The sequence below is a fragment of the Bactrocera dorsalis genome, chromosome 5, assembly GCF_023373825.1.
Source record: "Bactrocera dorsalis isolate Fly_Bdor chromosome 5, ASM2337382v1, whole genome shotgun sequence".
Lineage (NCBI taxonomy): Eukaryota > Metazoa > Arthropoda > Insecta > Diptera > Tephritidae > Bactrocera > Bactrocera dorsalis.
The window spans coordinates 62,096,540-62,114,731 of NC_064307.1; the positions used below are offsets into that span (position 1 = coordinate 62,096,540).

Here is an 18,192-nt window from a genome sequence, read left to right on the forward strand (position 1 = left end):
AAAGATTTTTTTTTTGTCAACTAGTGTATTTCAAACAATTTTTAGAACATCCCTAATATTCAAAAACTAAACGTCGCTGCTTCATTACTCGTTTAAATGGCAGCTACCAAGCATTTAATCATTGCTAGGCGATTAGCTGCGTCTCGCTACCCTTTATATTCTTTCGCCGCTTTGCTTGCCTCCATTGCTGTTATTACTGTTGTTCATAGGTACTCCCACACCTAACTATTGACTTAAAAAAATGTATGCCGCTTGTTCACCAATCACCGAACCACCTTCGCCCGCTTTTTCAGCCAACATTTATACTTTCACTAGGTTCTTAATAGCTCCACGGTTCGCCCACGATTCGCTTGCTATTGCTGTCGCTTTTTCCTTGACTACGCGCTGCTGTTGCCCACTGCCGAAGCACGCAAGACTAATGGCCATTGGCGCTGGTAATTAAAATTCGTAGGCCTGAAATAAATAAAGCAATGAGAGCGTGAGAGAAAGTGTGGTCAAGAGTTTGTATGTATGAGTATGGGAAAGAGTGGGTGAGAATAACAGAAATATCAATTACATAAAAGTAGCCGCTTTTATGAGGTTGCCCGATGCAAATTTTAAAGCAAAACAATGAGGAAGACAGTTAATTTTATGAGAATTCGCCGACGAACAGCATCAGGACATTTTATAAAAACTGATTTAAGGCAATTAGTGTCAGAGAAATGATACAAGAACAGTGTGAGAGGTCAATGGCTTCACTGAAGTTGAATATACTTGTAAATGCAGGGGGTTTGAAATAAAATAAAAATAAACTTTTGATATCCTGAACACTTGCCACTTTGTTTGTAACACCCAGAAATAAACGCCAGAGACCCTTCAACATAAATGTATAATATAAATTATTAGAATGATGAAGTGAGTCGCTTTAGTCATGTCCATCTGTCTTTTCATCTATCTATATATACGCAAACTAACACGATAGGGGATAGCTGCTATATAAACTGACGAGTTATCTTTTTAAAATTTGGCAAGATTTTCTATCCAAGTCAAGAGTACGATCTCTTAACAAGTTGTTGGAATCGGCCTAGGAGCATACAGCTGACTTAAAAATTTACAAATCCAAATCAAGCTTTTGTATGGAAATTCTTTATTTATGATGGGTGATATATTCGGTGCCACCGAATTTATAGGTTTCTCTTTTTCTTTTTGTTTTTTTAATTCTTTTTTTAGTTTGTCATCCATGTTATACGTGTGAACATATTTGAAACACATTTTTAGTTGAACTTACCCACTGTACTTTAACTCGTAAAGCGTCTGTGTATTCCAATTTCATATGACAGCGTAACACAGAAGAGCAAATGCAACATATGGATATCAGTATAGTTAGACAAATAGCTAATAAAAATATTGATTATCAAGCTTCCACAACAACTCAAGCTTACTCATTTCAAGCACATAGCTATCTTATTATTTTTCTATCAAACATTTCTAAGGATAATTGTGGCTTAAATCAAGGAGAGTTGGAATAGCAATAAATTATAACAGTTATGTTAGGTAATCTCACTTTTTTATTGTATCGAGTTCAACCAGTTAACTTTTTTGTTGCCGTCTGCATTGCTTTAAATCAAGCTATATGATAATACTATATATACATATATTGTATATAGTATTTTAAATAGTTTGTTTAATTTCATATTTTCATTAACTTGAGGACTATCTCTTTATGATTTTTGTTCTAATTGCACGAAATATTTGTTATAAACTGAGCCTTTTTGCTATTTATTTAAACTTAGTATAGACATATGTCTGTTCAACATGTCTCGTTTACTAATTCAGGGGATTATTGGCATGTATGTCAAACCAAATATTGTATGAAAACCAGTGGTATCAAAATAAATTAGCTAAAAATTAGCACAAATTCTGGCAAAGCCGCACTATAAAGCATGAAATTCAATTTGTTTGTATTTATTTTATTCATATATTTGTGTTTTTGCGGATACCAGTTTGTCAGCTGTTAGAAAAAGTCAGACTAAATTAATTACAAAATCCCAGAGATAACATTAGTTTAGAGTCGCTGTCATTCACTAAGCTGCAGATTTGTTAAAAAATAAATCCTGCCTTTCGTTTTTGTACATATAATTTTTCTGAATGGCTTTGAGTTGCATTTATGTGTGTGAGTATAAGTATATATATTTTAAATAAATATTCTAGTTGACATAGATAAATTTTTTAATGAAATCAGATGTGCCAAAAAGTAAATAATTATACAAATTTCGTTCAAATTAAATATCAGATAATACTGATAGATATTAATAATAATAATGATATTAGCACACATGGGGCTTTTAAATATTTAAATTGTAGAGATGTTGTTCTTCGATGTTGAAATATTTAATGTTATTTTTATGATTTAGAAATAAGGTTAGGTTAGTGTTCGAAATATAAACCTTAAAATTTGCTTTTGAGTGTTTATTGCAATAATTCTGGCATTTAATCAAAATGTTCAGTTTCAAAATGACTTTTAACTGAATTAAAATTTATGGTATTGGGAGGCACACCTATTGGGACTGACTGAAACAAAGAAGATTTTTAGAAATTCAAGTGAAACAATTTTTTTAAAAGGATATACTCGTACTTGCACATACTGATAGGTCTTTATGTAAAAAACCATATACAGAACATGCAGATCATACTGTTTCAATAATTTTCCTTCATTTCATGAAATTATGAAAATATTTGACTATTGCACTAGATGTGCCCCTTAATGCTCATACTTGATGACAAAATTCTGAAAATAAACAAATATTGATTTCATTAAGCTCGATTCAGTTCGGTATTCTTGTGATATACAAATATTGTAAAAGCCCATATACCACAATTTGTAAGTGCCCCAAAATCGGCCTTATTTTCTCTTTTGTTAACTCACTTTTCATTGTTAATCTATAGTTTCCTAAACAAATTTTCTTAGAGTTGTACAGATATTATATTATTCCATAGGCTCACATTTATCGACTGGAATATTCTAATACAATACCATTTTATCTTTATCTCAATTTTTTCGGTGCAATTATATTTCTCTTAGCTCTTTAAGTTACTTCTCAAATAATATATTTTGTAATAAATTCAGGCTTGCTTAAAATTCAGAGCTGTTTGTCTACATTACGGATATCTACTTTTTCATGTCTTTATCATCAATTTGTCTGCTGCCATTTGTTAGGAATCATTTGGCTGACTGCCAAAGAGTCTAGTTTTCATTTCAGCCGCCACGTAACGGTCTTTGTGTATTTATCAGTGCGGCCGGCAGCTTTAGTTGACATTAAAATGTAATTATAGAACAAATTTGCACATACACACAATCACACGTACCAATGCTATGATGCTGTTAAATTTTTTACCATTTGGGCCTTAGAAAAGTGAAAGTACGATTGATTCCAAAATCATTAAATTTTTTTCGAAAAACAGCGTCGCGATAACGTCTGTGAAGCTTTCCGATTACCGGGATATCATGGATCTTACGACCCGCAGACGACCAATCCGTCGAATACTCATATCATGGCAAAGATGAGCTGTTTTAAGTAAGTCAGAGACATTAAAAGAAGACGATTCCCAAAACTTACTTTAACAACGTTGGCATAAATGTATTGGAATCATGTAGGATTACTTTTACGCTTCGATATAGATTTTGAAAAATAAATAAAGAATTTTAAAATTATGAACAAAGTCCTAATATTAATAGGATGCGTTATTATGCCCCACTTTTTATATAAATTTTAGTTCTTTATCTTAATCCACGGTTTAGTACCTTAACTAATAGCTTTCGATGAATGAAGGTTTGTGGACGCAGCAGCGGTCAACCCATTTAAAATTCCATTCTCTTTATGGTACCATGGAACATGGTTACCAAGTTTCATCAAGATACTTTAATTTTCACTCAACTTACAGCTTGCCCGGGAAGACGGCTTCTAACTTTGATTAAATATTAAATACTTAAGACTTTCAAATTTAAATTAAATATAGTAATTAAACTTATTAATTAAAAAATCTAAGAATAAAAAATTTAAGGAATTATTAAGGGATATTAAAAAAAAAGAATTTATTAAAAGCTGAGATTTGAAACCTTCTTTAAACCTCTAAACATAGAGCGGCGTTTTTAAGAAACACCAAATTGGTAACTTTATATAAGTAACAGTTAAAAGCATAACGTAAATTAAATTAATTTAAATATGATATTTGAAGAAACTCATATTTATTCTAATTTTAATTTTAGACTTGAGTAAATATCTAAATTATAATTTATAATTTTATTTTTAAGCAATATAAAAAACATATTAAAAATTTTTAACGGAAAAATTCAAAATAACAAAAGTTGACACAAAACTTATTAAAGAATCCGTGTTAAGTTCTCTGCCTATATTAATGAAAAATGTTAGCAAAATATTAAAAAGTTTATGTAATTTTATATTTGTTTTTTTAATTTTTTTTTTCAAAATTAATTCAATAAAAATTAAAAGCAAACTTCTGGTATATATATGTATATCGTAAATTTTTGAAGTACTTACTACACAAAAAATAAATTGTTTAACTTTTTTGCCAAAGGAACACTTGATCCATTAATTTGTGAAGAGTTTCAGATGATTTCTTAAGTACCAAATTTATACTTTCAGCACCAATCCGTTCTAACCAAAAACATTATGTTCCTAAAAATGTTTTACCAGCGTTCTCAGTTTTTCTATAAACATCGTCAAGCATATATGTATGTACATATGTATAAGGAAGCAAACTACAGGAATATTTACGTTTTTGTTTTTCGTCTTTTTTTGGTTTAGTTTTTAATTTAAATTTAGTAGCTAAAAATATACAATACATAATATACAATAGATAGTAATACATTAAAGCAAATACGCATGTGTGCACATAAACAATATATAATTAATATTACATAATATTCTTTTTACTTTTATTTTATTTACTTTATACAGAGTACGAACGTAAAAGCAGCGAATAAGCTTACACACGAGCGCATAAATGTCTGTCGCAATTCGTGTTCGGTGTGCTTATGTGTGTGCTACCAACGTGTACAACAACAAACAATACACTTGCTACTTAATCTAGGGATTAAATCAACTTTATGCACGCGACTTAAATTATGAGTGATTTTTTTTACTTTTTTACGTTTTTACTTTTTCAGTGTTACTTGTGATTTTTTATGCTAAGCTATATACCGTTTCATTTTATTTATTTTTATTTTTGTTTTGAATTTTATTATATTTTTAATTTTTGTTTTTCTTGTTGTTTTGGAAATTCTTATACTTTAAATTTAGCTTACTTTGTAACTCACAATTTGTTGTAGCATTTAATGCTTATTCACTTTTTATATTTTTCTCCAAATATTTTTTGATTTTTTTTTTACATTTAAAAAGTTACGTATACGCCTAAGTGTGCTAGCGTCATACAACTACAATACAAATACCAGCAGCTGCTAGCTACGACTTTTTGTAAGAGTGTGCGTGTGCATTTTCGTGTACACGTGTGTGTGACTTGAGTTTTTATGTTTTTTGTGCGTTTGTATGTGTGTCGCTGTTATAGTTTTGCTCGCGTTGGCTAACTGTTGCCTTGAACCGTTAGCTAAGCAGCTTTTTTCATTCAACTTTTTGTCATTTTGTTTGTTTTTGTGATCACTTCAACTATTTTTTTGTATATATGTAAGCATTTTTTTGTATGTGTACATCTGTGTGTGTGTGTGCGCTTGTTTGTGTTTGTGTTTGAGTTTTATTGCACATTTTGGCATTTATGGCACAAGTTTCTTGAATCCAGCACCTTCTTGGCCAAGTTTGAGCTCTTCGTAAATTGTCGGATTTACTTCGTTGCATTGTGTGTGCGCGTCCGCGTTCGCATCGTTGACGATGCCATCACGTTGCGCCGATTGGGCGGTGGTGCCGGCATGCGTAATGGCCGATGTCACTGTGGGCAGCTGTACGTATGTATGTGCGTGTGTGTAGGATTTATTGTTTTTTATAATTTTGTTTTAATTTCAATTACAAATTTAAATAAAATAAAAATTTGATGTAAATATTATTAAAATTAAAATAAGTATTATTTTAAATTCATAAAATTTTTGTTGAATTTTTTAGAACATATTTTTTTTTTTTAATTTTTGCATATTTTTTTTAATTTTATTTAGTTTTTAATTTAATATTTTTTAGTTTTTGATTTTTTTTTGTGCATTTGTGTTGATTTTTTGAATTTTTTATAATTTTTATAATATTTTGTTTATTTTTCAAAGTTGTTTGGAATTTACAATTTTTTTTTTAATTTTGTTGAGTTTATTTAATTTTATTATTATTAGTTTATTTTAATTTAAAAATTTTTATTATTATTATTTTTATTTTTGTAATTTTTCATCAAATTATATGCGCGCAAAGTCGCCAAGTTCATTTTATGTGTCAAAGCATCATTTGTTGTGGATTTTACGATTTTGTTTGCATCGCCAATTCGTTTTCATCGATGAACAATTTTGTTGTAGTTGTGCACATTTCATTTTTTGTCCATCCAACAGCCGATTTGTATCCACACATACAAATGCAAATACGCGCAATCCAGCAAGCGAGTTGCAACAATAACAGCAGCAGCAATCGGTTTTAGTAGTGGTTGGGTAGTAGTGGTGGTGGTTGTTATTTTTGTTGTGTAAACAGCAGCATACAATAAATTGTAATAAAACGAATATGGGAAGACATTGTCATTTCATTGGCCAAACCACGTAAACAAAAACACGGAACACGAAAGTATGATAAACGGGAGGAAAAGAAAGAACAGAAAAAATTTATTAAAATTTATTAAATTGAGGTGTGTACTTATACAAATACATAAATACATAAAAACATACATATAAAAGTATATATAAACAGAAAACAAATATTCATAGTGGATTAAATTTGGAATAACAAGAAAAAACAAAGCGATTAGGTATGCGTATTAGCGCATCGGTTAGTTTTTTCTTGTTTTTGTAATTTTTATTTTTTTCTAACCCACTCTCACACATACATGCATACACAAAAAAGGTTGAGAAATGTGGCATACATGCAAGCTAAGTTGGGTCGCATACTTTCAAAGCAAACTGTTTGCCAATCATTTGTAAAAAAGGTGGGAGTCTTAATGTAAGTTTTGGGTAATTATAAAATTTTGACGCATAAAATTTAGACGTTAGGATATACCAATATTTTATTGAAAAAAATTTTATATACCAAAATTTTTAAAAATGATTACAAAAAAGTTTTAAAATTATTAAGTAAAGCTAAATCCGGGCATCATAGGTCAAAATAGCTTCGGAGGTGGAGAGAGGAAGTTATTCTTTGAAGCACAGGAAAAAATTAATGCGAATCAAACTATCTAACTTTTAAATTCCACAAACGCTATTTTTGCAAACGAATATAGATTTATTATACTTAACCATTCATTTATATGAAATGTCTTATAAATTTTTTATAGCGGTAAAAAGCACATGCTTTATATAAAATAAATTTTCTTTAATATTTTCTTATCTTAAATTAATCTAAAAAAAATAAGCGCGAAAGCAAGCAAAATTTATTTAAAAATAAATTTAAAAAATTATTTTTATATTTTCTACAAAAATATCATTTTTTTTATTTCCAAACGATTTTGCGATATTTCTCAATATTTTTATTTATTTTTGACGTTAACTTTTCAAAAACTTTATTTATTTATTTTATTTTTTATTTTTTTTACAATCATATAGCAAACATTTTGTTATGGTTTAAATTTTTTTTTAAAGAAATATGACCATTGGTAAAAAATTTATTTATTTTAATAAAAAACTTTATTTTCTTATTATAGAATTCCTTAATTTATGAAATTAGTATTTTATAAAAAAAAAAAATATTTTATACAGATTACCCAATAGTAACTGGTCGTAAAACTAATGGTGTATGCTGTGGTAGTGACAGAAAATAAATAAATAATATAAATAAATTCCATAAATAATTCAGGAAATGTTTTCCGGGACAGTCTTTGCGCAACTAAAAATCAGGATCCCTATCGTTTTCATAAATGCAACTTTTTGGGAGTGGATTATGCTGTTATAATGTTTCAAATAGTACTTTGGGTCTAAAAATGTTTTCCCCTGAAAAAGGCCAACTTTTACACGGAATAGTATATGTCATATGCATGTGTAAGCTTGAACGAAAAATGCTAGAGATTGGATGGCATTCCTTATTGTTACTATTAAAAAAAGTTTTTTTTTGTTTCATGGTATTTTTCTTCTTTAATATTTATATTTCTCTGATTTTACGTAACATCATTTATTTATAATTACGAACAAAAAATACAATCAATTTCGAAATGTCTGACCATTTTTAATTGTTTTACAAAGTTAAAACTTGTATATGGGCTGCATCCGGATTTTGATCTTTTTGATATCCAATATTAAATTAAAATCTTTTTCTATATCTTTAGATTATTTTGTTTTGCAATCGAAAAGAAGTTTACACTAACTCATATATTTTTATTATTTAATAATTTGTGAATTTTGTTTTTAATTTCTTTTTTCAAAAATCATTACTTAAAATGTATTTTTAAATACTTAAACTATGTAATTTTTTGTACTAAACATTTTTCTATACCTTAGGTACAAAATCTCAACCAAAGTCTCCAAATATTTTATTATTGAATACTTTTTTAAATTCATTTCCTCAGATTTTCCAAACCATCCCGATACAATTTTGGCACACTCAACTCATCCCTAATACAAACGGAAGCGTTAATTTGCAGGTCAACACCAAGCTACTCTGTATCAGATGCCAATATTCATAGGGTTATACTTTTACACTCATACAAACAAACAGCACAAATCCACAAACACATAAAAATGTATGCTTCCGCTCTACACACATCCACACACACACACATATATTTATGTCAAATGCCATATATGTTTGTGCGAGTGCGTGGCATCAATGCAATATGGGCAGGTGGCGTTTACCCCTGCTGTAAGTTATGTAAATGGGCTTAAGCGGCCGGTTAAGCTGCTGCAGCTGCAGCTTTAGCATTTACGCAAACAAAGTCAAATATTGCAGTTGGAAATTATTCAGTGGGGGATTTGCTGAATTTTTTCACCACAGTTCTCTACGTAATAAATGTAAAAAAGGTTGGACAGTCCGCACTTCGTCGATTATTTTGTGTTTGTTTTTACTTTATTTTCTTTGCATAAGCAAAATACAAGTGTGGCATGGTATTTATTTTGGAGATTTGCAAATAAATATTTATTGCGCGTATTTATTCCGAGAAGAAAGTGATGGATCCGCAATAAGTACGCTGTATGTATGTATGTGTGTAGAATATATAAAAATATATAATTTGGTATACTAAGTTATATTAAAAGTAAGTAATTCAAGCGAAAGAAGGGGAAATTTAAGGGAATTTTAAAAAAATATCCTTCCTTGGAGTTTATTTTCCGCCTGAAAGCACAACAAGATTGAGAGTAAGTTCAGCTATTACATATAGAATTCGGTAGACAATTAGAATTTCATAAACATCTTTATTCATTCTCATGAAAATTTCTCCAAAAAAAAGTGTTTAAGAGTTTGGGTAGATTTTCAGGACTCCTGGATTGTATTTTACATTGCGAAAGGAACGCGAAACTGTAATTAAATTCGACGGGTGATATTTAAAAAAAAAAAGTATTTTTACTTTGCTAAGTTGGTAGGATTGCCCTTAATTACTATGGCAAATAAAGGGTGATTTTTTAAGAGCTTGATAACTTTTTTTAAAAAAAAAACGCATAAAATTTGCAAAATCTCATCGGTTCTTTATTTGAAACGTTAGATTGGTTCATGACATTTACTTTTTGAAGATAATTTCATTTAAATGTTGACCGCGGCTGCGTCTTAGGTGGTCCATTCGGAAAGTCCAATTTTGGGCACTTTTTCGAGCATTTCGGCCGGAATAGCCCGAATTTCTTCGGAAATGTTGTCTTCCAAAGCTGGAATAGTTGCTGGCTTATTTCTGTAGACTTTAGACTTGACGTAGCCCCACAAAAAATAGTCTAAAGGCGTTAAATCGCATGATCTTGGTGGCCAACTTACGGGTCCATTTCTTGAGATGAATTGTTGTCCGAAGTTTTCCCTCAAAATGGCCATAGAATCGCGAGCTGTGTGGCATGTAGCGCCATCTTGTTGAAACCACATGTCAACCAAGTTCAGTTCTTCCATTTTTGGCAACAAAAAGTTTGTTAGCATCGAACGATAGCGATCGCCATTCACCGTAACGTTGCGTCCAACAGCATCTTTGAAAAAAATACGGTCCAATGATTCCACCAGCGTACAAACCACACCAAACAGTGCATTTTTCGGGATGCATGGGCAGTTCTTGAACGGCTTCTGGTTGCTCTTCACCCCAAATGCGGCAATTTTGCTTATTTACGTAGCCATTCAACCAGAAATGAGCCTCATCGCTGGACAAAACACGCGCGCGAAACACATTTCGAACCGAACACTGATTTTGGTAATAAAATTCAATGATTTGCAAGCGTTGCTCGTTAGTAAGTCTATTCATGATGAAATGTCAAAGCATACTGAGCATCTTTCTCTTTGACACCATGTCTGAAATCCCACGTGATCTGTCAAATACTAATGCATGAAAATCCTAACCTCAAAAAAATCACCCGTTATTAGCGCGTTCTGTCAACCTGTTTGTTTACAGCAGCTGCTTAAGTCGGCACACCTCAGTGGTGGGTAGCGAGTTTTACAATGGATAAAAATATCGAACACAAAATTTGTTACAAATTTGCTTTACTAACTAAATTTCGTTTGCGGAATCACTGGGAATGCTAAAAAGGGCTTATAGTGATTCAGTTTTATCAAAAACACAAGTCTGCGAGTGATACAAAGCCTCCAAATGTTGTCGAAAGATCGTCGAAGACTTTCGACCTCTTCAATTGCTGCAAATACTACAAAAGTGAAGGATATGGTGCTTGAAAATCATATAAGTATTAAAGAGAGCTCGGCATCTCTCGCAAGTCTGCTCGAATGTTTTTGATGGATGTTTTGGTTATGAAACCCATTTTTGCCAGAGTACCGTAAACACGTACCACTTTTGCTGGAAAATTGCTTCCGTGAACTGTTAGCCTAAAAATATGTTTGAGACACGGCTGTTTTAAAAAACTGTCCTTCTAACCTTTTCTCAATCCCAAAACCCATCCGTTAAGAACTCACAGCCCTTCTTCCCAACGGCTTCGCCATATCCACATGGCCCTCGTTGGTATGTGAACCTCACAGGAGTAAACTCCACGACGAAGTAATCTAAAATTATAGAGATGCCGTCGAAGAAGAAGATAATTTCTGAAGTACATTTTCCAAAATATGTCTGAAAATGATGCAGTTCATGCGGGTTGAATCCGAATCCATCTACGTTTAGTGACACCGACTGTCGTGGGGACTATCTATAGTTTTCTCGACGATTTATAAGCAACTTGAATGAGAAGATATATTCACTATCGATTCGATATTGACTTTCTTATATCACAAGACAGATTTTGTTCATAGTGACTCTTAATTAGGCCAGTCTGAAGGGTTTTTAGGAATATGTTTTAATGTACAATGCAAACAAAGGGTCCAAAACTACATATTTTTGTTTTTAATAGAAAAAACGATAGTGATAATCCACTTTTCATAAACAAGATCTCGAACTTTCAGAAATTTTTTATCTACAACAAACTTTTATATTAATCTGAATCAGGGTGCAGGCTATATACGGTTTCCTACTCTACAGATGATAATTGACCTTCGTGAAATAAATAATATTTTTACATTTTCAGAAGTTTCCTTTTTCAAAAATTCACTTTCTTTAAATTTCACTTTTTTCAAAAATTTCACTTTTTTATGTCACAATTTACATTTTCACTTTCAAAATTTCTTTAAACCTCTTTAATCAAAATTATTTTCAAAGAATTTCAAAACTACGTATTTTGACACACATTTGCTTTTGCCCTCAGTTAACTTGCTTATATGCCATAAACTCTCTACCGTAACCAACCATAACCTCAAACAATTATCCACTTTCAATATCCACACACACATAGATACCTAATACAAAACTACACACATATTTATGGTAGCATAATTTAATTCCCGTTATCCGCACTCACCTGAACTTGCTCCAGACCGCGCGTGTATGTTGGATTTTCGAAAGCCACACCATTACCAGCCTTACCGTTACGTGCGCGATGACGCCGATAAAACACAATGGCCGCTGCTGCTAATAGCACAGCCAGAATGCTGGCCACAATGCCACTGATGGTGCCGACAGCATTTGAATATGTCGTCGCTGAGGTGACGTGATGATCGCCGAGCGTGAATTTAACTGGTTCGGTGAGAATGCTGGCGCCTGCAAACAAAATTTAATAATGATGGTTTATAAAAATTGTTGTTGTTATTGCTGTAGTACACTAAGTGTAATGCTTTCATATAAAAGTTGATTTTTTGATATAAAATATTTACATTTTGTTTAATAATCGTGTGCAAACTCACCAAAAGAATTGCCAGCTTTCACCACCAGCTCATAGAGCACATCCTTCTTCAAACCATTTATATTCACCGTGGTCTCCTTCACATCGAGGCGTCTAATTTCGGTGGTATTTTGCAGTGTTGTTGCATTGTAGGTCATGCCATCACCGCTGGACTCACTCGAGTCGCCTGCAAGTATGGCCGCCTCATGGTAAAATATCCGATAACCTTCGACCACATTCGAGTTCTTTTGCGTCCCATCTAAGAAATTAAAGAAAAATTTTGATAGGTATTTGAGTAAAATATTTGAGGTGCAAAGTAATTTTTCAAATGACTGTCAGCTATATGTGATCTGAACGGACTGAACAAGTGTTGTCAACTCCGCAGCTCTCCTTAAAACTTTTTATGATATATGGGCACATATTCCGAAAAACCCCTCTCTAAATGAATTGTAGCTTATCTATTCCAGAACTGAATCCATTCATTGAAAGTTTCTCAGAAGATCGTCGAAGATAAGGTCCAGCCATCACAATTAAAAAGTAGACCGAATTGTAACCTTTAATTTCAGAAGTTTGAATTCTTGATTTATAGATTCGTTTCTCGAGCTCTTTCCCGATCTCTTAAGAACTTTCTCCGTTTGTAATCACCACCCAACCCCAACAATTTCACATAAATATCATCAAGCTACTCACCTAATCATCACCTCATTGTCCGACACAACGCTGACAGCAATATTCTCCGGTGGTCCCGGCAGCTTATCCCTGTTCATTTCAAAGCAGCCAACAATTGTGCGTGAGTATTGCAGACTGCAGATCTCCTTCGAACGCACCGAATCACCGCGACACCAATTCAAACACTTTCTCGGCACGTTCGCATCCGCACAACAGCTGCGGTGATCCGAACCGTCCGCCGCGCATTTCATCAGCTTATCAAAGTCCACAATACACTCGGGTTTGTCGGCGATCGCCTCGATGTCGACGTAATAGCTGCAAGCGGCACGGCAGGCCATGGATACATTCATTTGACGACAGCACTCGGAGACATTACGTCCCAGCGCGGGTGTGGTGCGTATGCGCACCGAAACCGCCGACGTGGCGGAGCCGAAGGCATTTTCCGCATGACAGAAGTAATCGCCTACATCCGTCGCCAACATTTTATTGATGCGCAGCGACATTGTGTAGAGATTTGTATGTGATTCATTCATTTTGGTTGAGATATCGAAGTGACCACCCTGTATGACGGGCACGCGGCCATCATGATCACGCCAGAAGATCGTCTTTGGTGTCGGTTTCGCATCGACTGTGCAACGCAGCTCGACCTCATCGCCCAACGAGGCGACGGTGATGCCGGCGGCGGTAATTTTTGGTGCATCTAAAAAAGAAGGAAGTATTGGAAAATAGAAGAATTAGTATCAGCGACAGTTTTAGTTCCACAAAACCCAGTTTGAAGTCTTCGAGTACTCACAGCAAATATTGACTCTTCTTGTGGCCTGCATAGGCACACCATAACCATTGTCTGCATAGCAGGATATATGCTCCATGTCAGCGGTGACATTGTGTATAACTGTAACCATGTGTCGTGACGTATCCTGACGCACCAAATGTCCACCGACGTACAGTGAAATAGTTGGCGCCGGATTACCCAAAGCTAAGCAGAGTATAGTCATCGAACCGCCTTCGGGTATGTTATCTGCAGGGTGTACTGTTGGCGGCTGTGAAAATTAAGTTTATTTAGCATGTAGGGAACCATCTTACAATTTCTCACTTACATCAACGAATGCTGGCAACGCTGGATCGGTCCAAGCCACCAGCGTCTCGGAGGGCAGAGATGTCGCATGCTCACCAATTGCTTCGACGTAGAGTATGTGTTGTGAGCTGGGTTTGAGGTTGCTCATACGGAGCCATGCTACTTTAGTTTCGATTTTGTTGAACTTCTCCGATTTCATGGGTTTGTGGTAGACTCTAAGGCCGTAGAAGGGAAGGACGAATAATTGCATATTAATAATTTATTACTAAGAGCCATGGAAATATCAATTATTTTTTATTTGTTCCAGAAATCTGTAACAGTACGAACTGGTTTGATGGATTTAGGTTCGGTACAGTTTTGGAATCCAAACTCCGAAAGCCAATATATCATCTCTTCAAGTCTATATATCGTTAGTATTAGCAAATAGCTCATTCAGAAGATACATTCTTAGATTGGGTGGTCATAGCCAGAGGTAGACCGAACTTTGAATGTCACATATATACAAAGTTCTAATGCGCATAGGAGTCTGAGTTAATGGCTTCGATTACTATTTATGTAAGAGCTTTAAGGTGTACTATAAGATAGGTATTTAATACGAGATATCAAGAATAAGAAATAACAATACTTTAAGTTCCAGTTTCAGTGAAATTTACCTTAACGTATTATTTTCTTTAACTATTTAACTTTTTTAATATTTTTAAAATATTTTTTCAACTACTCAATCCATTACGCTAATGAAATATTCACCTTTCGCAATAATTTTCTATTACATAATAACATTTTCCCTCGCAGCAGCTGATTTCTATGAAATCTCTTATCATTTTTTGATATTTTTCAGTCTGCCATTCACCCATTCATTGGCACTCACCTGTAGGTAATCTTCTCATGCGGATGCGAATATTCTGGTGGCTGCCAAGTCAATTGCATCCAGGTCGCGCTGTGTGATGTAATCGACAGCGAGTGGGGCGACGAGGATGCACCATAGGTATTATTCTTGTTTGTGACTATGAATAAAATGAGAAAATATGTATTTTTGTTAGCAAGTGTGACCATATAACATATGTGAGTTTATGTATACAGTTGAAAATATCAAAGCTGTGATTAGCGAAATCAAAATTTCCAAAAATATCTATCAAAACCAGCACGATGCGCCAAGCAATGTCAACCGTTAACCGCATTTGGTTAGCTAATTTTAGCATACTACTATATATTGTTAAAAGTGTGTCTGCTTAACTCTATATATTTTTGTGTTAGAGTAACGATAAGTTACCCTGTAGGTAAATTCTATTTTTTACTCTGAAAAGGATATGTTTAATTCTGAACTTATGGTCAACATAATCGGCCTAATGAGCATACGTGCGTACATGCTGAGTATATACAAAGACCGTGGAGAGTCGATTAGGCGCAATTCCCAGCAACTCAGACTAACGTATGGAACGATTTGACAGATTTTACGTTGAGATCCTAAATTGAAGTAGTACAAAATACAGCTTAAGCAAGAACTGAAGCCGCTCGACCTGCCTAAGTGATCTCGCTTTGCTCTATGTGCTCTTGAAAGGATCCAAGAACAGCAAGATTGTCGCATTTGGGACGAAGGGCAACATGAAGTGATTCAACAGCTGCCTTTTCATTCTGAAAAAAAAAAAAACGATTTGGTGAGGTTTGAGGGCCAGTAGAATCATCGGTTCATATTTCTTCAAAAATGATGCCAGTGAGAATGTATTAGTCAATGGTGATCGTTATCGCGCCATAATAACCGACTTTTTGATGCCTGAAATTGAAGTGTGATATCAGTCCTTTTTATCCTCCGGGGGTGTGTAAAGTTTAAAGTTTATGTAGATAGTCTCGCTTCGATTTAGAACAAAATTTTCTACTGAATAGAGCTTCTGCAGTATAACTCGTAAGTTGTATTATATACATACTAAAAAAATATTCTGTGTGTTGGCCTTATATAACTGACGTTGAACAACACTAAAAGCTCCGGTCAGAATCGGGAAGGACTCTCCGATTCGTTCGATAGTTGTAGATAATTTCGTCTATTTAGGAACCAGCATTAACACCAACAATGTCAGCCTGAAATCCAACTCAGAATAACTCTTGCCAACAGGTCCTACTTCGGAATGAGTAGGCAATTGAAAAGTAAAGTCCTCGCTCGACGAACAAAAGGCTACTCTATAAGTCACTCATAATTCCCGTCCTTCTATATGGTGCAGAGGCTTGGACGATGTCAACAACGGATGAGTCGACGTTGCAAGTTTTCGAGAGAAAAGTTCTGCGAAAGATTAATGGTCCTTTGCGCGTTGGCCACGGCGAATATTGCATTCGATGGAACGATAAGCTGTACGAGATACACATCGACATTGACATATGTATGTACTTAGTTCAGGGAATTAAGAGACAGCGGTCATGCTGGCTTGTTCATGTCGTACGTATGGATGAAAACATTCCAGCTCTGAAAGTATTCGACGCAATACCCGCCGGAGAAGCAGGGGAAGAAAAAGACCTCGACTCGGTTGGAAAGACCACGTAGAAAAGGGCCTGGTTTCGCTTGCAATATCCAATTGGCGCCGCGTTACGAAAAGAAGAAACGACTGGCGCGCTGTTGTTAACTCGCCTATAATCGCGTAAGTGGTGTATACGCCAATTAAGAAGAAGAAGAGCCTTATATATGCTGATACGTATAGGGTATGAAGAGGCCTTAAAGACTTCTTCAAATGGCTGACGTTTTTTTATAACCTTTCCCATGGCAAGTTTTTCCTAGGGAGTTTGTCACTGCATATCGGCGGACTATAATTATGCGGAAACATATTTATTGACCAGGATTGAGCCCATTTCCACCACAGAATGCAAACCGATGCAGATTAAAATGAATGCAGAGATTAAATGTTCGGTAAAATAAGCAAAGGACAAGAAAATATGTTCATTTGGGTTGCACTTAAGCTTTAATACTTAACAAATAAGAACGTCTCAAAAACATATAACGTATACAAGAACATAATTTTTATCAATCACTTTATGTGGCAGATGAACAGATAGTCGAAAATGGCTAAGTCCACTAAGCTCGTTATTCTGATTATTTACATGGTTTTTATATGATCTGCGACGATTTCTTATTGGCATTGCAAACTTCGTGGCAAACATGATATATCCTGTTCAGGGTATAAAAACCTTATCGAGGACCAAAATAATAGCGAAAATTTTAATTAACTGAATCAATTTCGTAAATTAAGATATTTTTCCTACAGGGTATGTAGTACTGTATCAATATGCTTAGCTTTTTAGAATTATTTTAGTCTTATTTTCTATATATAAGTTCGTATGTTTATGTCTGCATATGTAAGCTATTTAAACCGCACTCACCATTCTCATCCTCGGTTGTATTGATCAGCAACATTGAAGATGGCAACGCTGTACCGTAACGTCCGCGCGTCACCACCATAATGCGATACAATGCGTGCGGCTCCAAATTCGTCAGCGCGATGCTGGTCTCGTTTGTGGTCAATTCCTGTAGAGAGACGGCCAAATATGAATGTACCAACCAATTTTAAATGTGTGGATATATATATATTTGTGTGAGTATGTGTGTGTGAGTATGTATGTGTGCGGATGGTTAGACATTTTGGTGTTTGGGTGGTTGTTGGTCAGCGGTTTCACGGTTGGCGGTCAACAGCGCCGTATTTTCCATTAATAGCGATGCAACAGCGGCAACAACAACATAAGCAGAGGTCACAGCCAATCAGTTCGGCATCAATCGATTAATGCATGCAATTGAAATTTGAAATTGGAATTGGAATTTTTAAAATTCCATTGTTTTCTACATGTGTGTGTGGGTATGGATATATGTGCGTATATGAACATTCTGCTGCGTCTATACCGGTATTTTGTTCGTTTTCGATTTATGGCTAATGTGCGCGAAAAATGTGTTTTTGTTGATTCAGTTGGCGTTTCGGCC

General features: G+C 34.2%; 1 protein-coding gene across 1 annotated transcript; it reads right to left on the minus strand.

The window, feature by feature from the left end:
* Positions 1-5,255: 5,255 nt before the first annotated feature.
* LOC105226828 (Ig-like and fibronectin type-III domain-containing protein 1) lies at positions 5,256-17,784 on the minus strand (the record flags this gene model as incomplete). The annotated part of the gene is given in 9 exon segments (XM_049458517.1): positions 5,256-5,950; positions 12,137-12,375; positions 12,519-12,748; positions 12,750-12,755; positions 13,187-13,865; positions 13,959-14,205; positions 14,263-14,455; positions 15,109-15,244; positions 17,601-17,784. Coding segments are annotated over 9 exon segments (2,097 nt in total), but the record flags the coding sequence as incomplete, so codon positions are not given.
* Positions 17,785-18,192: the final 408 nt, after the last annotated feature.